At 40.0% G+C, this 1,421-nt stretch overlaps 1 protein-coding gene across 1 annotated transcript; it reads left to right on the forward strand.

Annotated features, from left to right (window-relative positions):
* The first annotated feature begins 274 nt into the window (after positions 1–274).
* On the forward strand, positions 275–1,186 carry LOC131683429 (uncharacterized). Its single transcript, XM_058965413.1, has 3 exons — positions 275–429; positions 494–889; positions 953–1,186. The coding sequence occupies exons 1-3, from the start codon at positions 406–408 to the stop codon at positions 1,112–1,114; spliced, it is 582 nt and encodes a 193-aa protein (XP_058821396.1). The 5' UTR covers positions 275–405; the 3' UTR covers positions 1,115–1,186.
* Positions 1,187–1,421: the final 235 nt, after the last annotated feature.

Consider the following 1,421-nt stretch of genomic DNA (forward strand, 5'->3'; position numbering starts at 1 on the left):
CTACTCTAATGAATAATTTTCATTTTTGTGAGTAACATTAAAGAAATAATCTGCCTTTAAGTTTCTATAATGTCCGATTGAAATTGATTCAAATATTTATCCACAAGACAAATCAAACGCACATTGAAAGCTTACCCCGTATATATGAACGGTCAAACTTTATAGTTATCCCCAAGCTTTTATGGAAGAGATCCCCACCAAATCACCAATCGATCATATGTAAAAAAGCTGCGCAACCATCCACTCAGCGAAACAAGTTTAGTTCTGCTCATTTCGCATATAAGATTGCTCACATATTTCTTAGCCTTCCAAACATTAACTTACTTGTTTCCAACGAACCAGTAGTTTTGATGAGCTCGTTGTGTAAAGAAGTTATTTGTTGCCTGTTTTAGCATTCGATCCAGCATGCAGTTTTCGGTGGCAATACTCGTATGTTCATTGTCGACGTTACATTATGAAATCAAATGAAATCTTTACTAATCGAGTGCATTAGATTTTCGTGACATTTTCTGTAGGACTGGTACAATGCGACGTATCGCACGTACTGAGTGGAATCGTCGTAGAAGAGGAAATTTCCACCCTTCCGCCGCCACCCAGGCCTTACGCCTTCAGCTATGCAGCAGGGCGTAGCCCAGGGCATGTCGATCGCACCCACAGTGAAGTTTCTGATGGCAGCGGTACTGTCCAAGGATCTTTCTCCTACGTGGATCCCAGGAATCAGGTGCGAACCGTAGAATACGTCGCAAACGCCCATGGATTCTATCCTCAGCTGAGTCATCCGCAACTGGCTCCTCAGCAAACAAAAGCCGTCGAACTAGCTTCACAGAGACATTATGCGTTGTACAATAAGATTGCTGAGGAGCGTGCTAATCCTCATATTCAACCGGTTGTGAGTACTCCTTCGAACGATTTTGATAGTACACATTTTGTTATAATTTCATGACACCATCAGGAATCAACACTTCCTAAAGATACGGTTGCTGTCTCCAAGGCTAAGGATAGGCACTTTACGCTATATGAAAAGATCGCCAGAGAACATGCAGCGATTGCAGCAGAACGTGAAGCAGAACGGCTCGCATTTGAAGCGACGTCTGAAGCTAATGAATTGCACTAGATATTACGCACGAAAAATTAAACCGGTGTCCGATATATAAAATAATATAATACTTCAAGAATTACGATTTTACTTTGGCCGTTTCAAATTCAACCGGATTGTATTTATTTGTAGTCATATGACACTTTAGCTGCATCACGTAATGAGATATTATTTGGAACTGAGCGCCCGCAAAATGAAGTTATATATAGCTCGATTTGATTGTCTCCTTCTTACATTGCCTTGATTTGAGTTATCATTTCCATAATAATCTGCATACGTATTGGTATCATCGTTATAATTATATTCATTTGCATAGTCAATTGTA

Source organism: Topomyia yanbarensis, chromosome 2, assembly GCF_030247195.1.
Source record: "Topomyia yanbarensis strain Yona2022 chromosome 2, ASM3024719v1, whole genome shotgun sequence".
Classification (NCBI taxonomy): Eukaryota; Metazoa; Arthropoda; class Insecta; order Diptera; family Culicidae; genus Topomyia; species Topomyia yanbarensis.

Coding starts and splice junctions, on each gene's coding strand:
- LOC131683429 (XM_058965413.1), top strand. CDS start 406: ATGCAGTTTTCGGTGGCAATACTC. Junction 430..493: donor AGTTTTCGGTGGCAATACTC/GTATGTTCATTG, acceptor CGAGTGCATTAG/ATTTTCGTGACATTTTCTGT. Junction 890..952: donor ATCCTCATATTCAACCGGTT/GTGAGTACTCCT, acceptor TGACACCATCAG/GAATCAACACTTCCTAAAGA.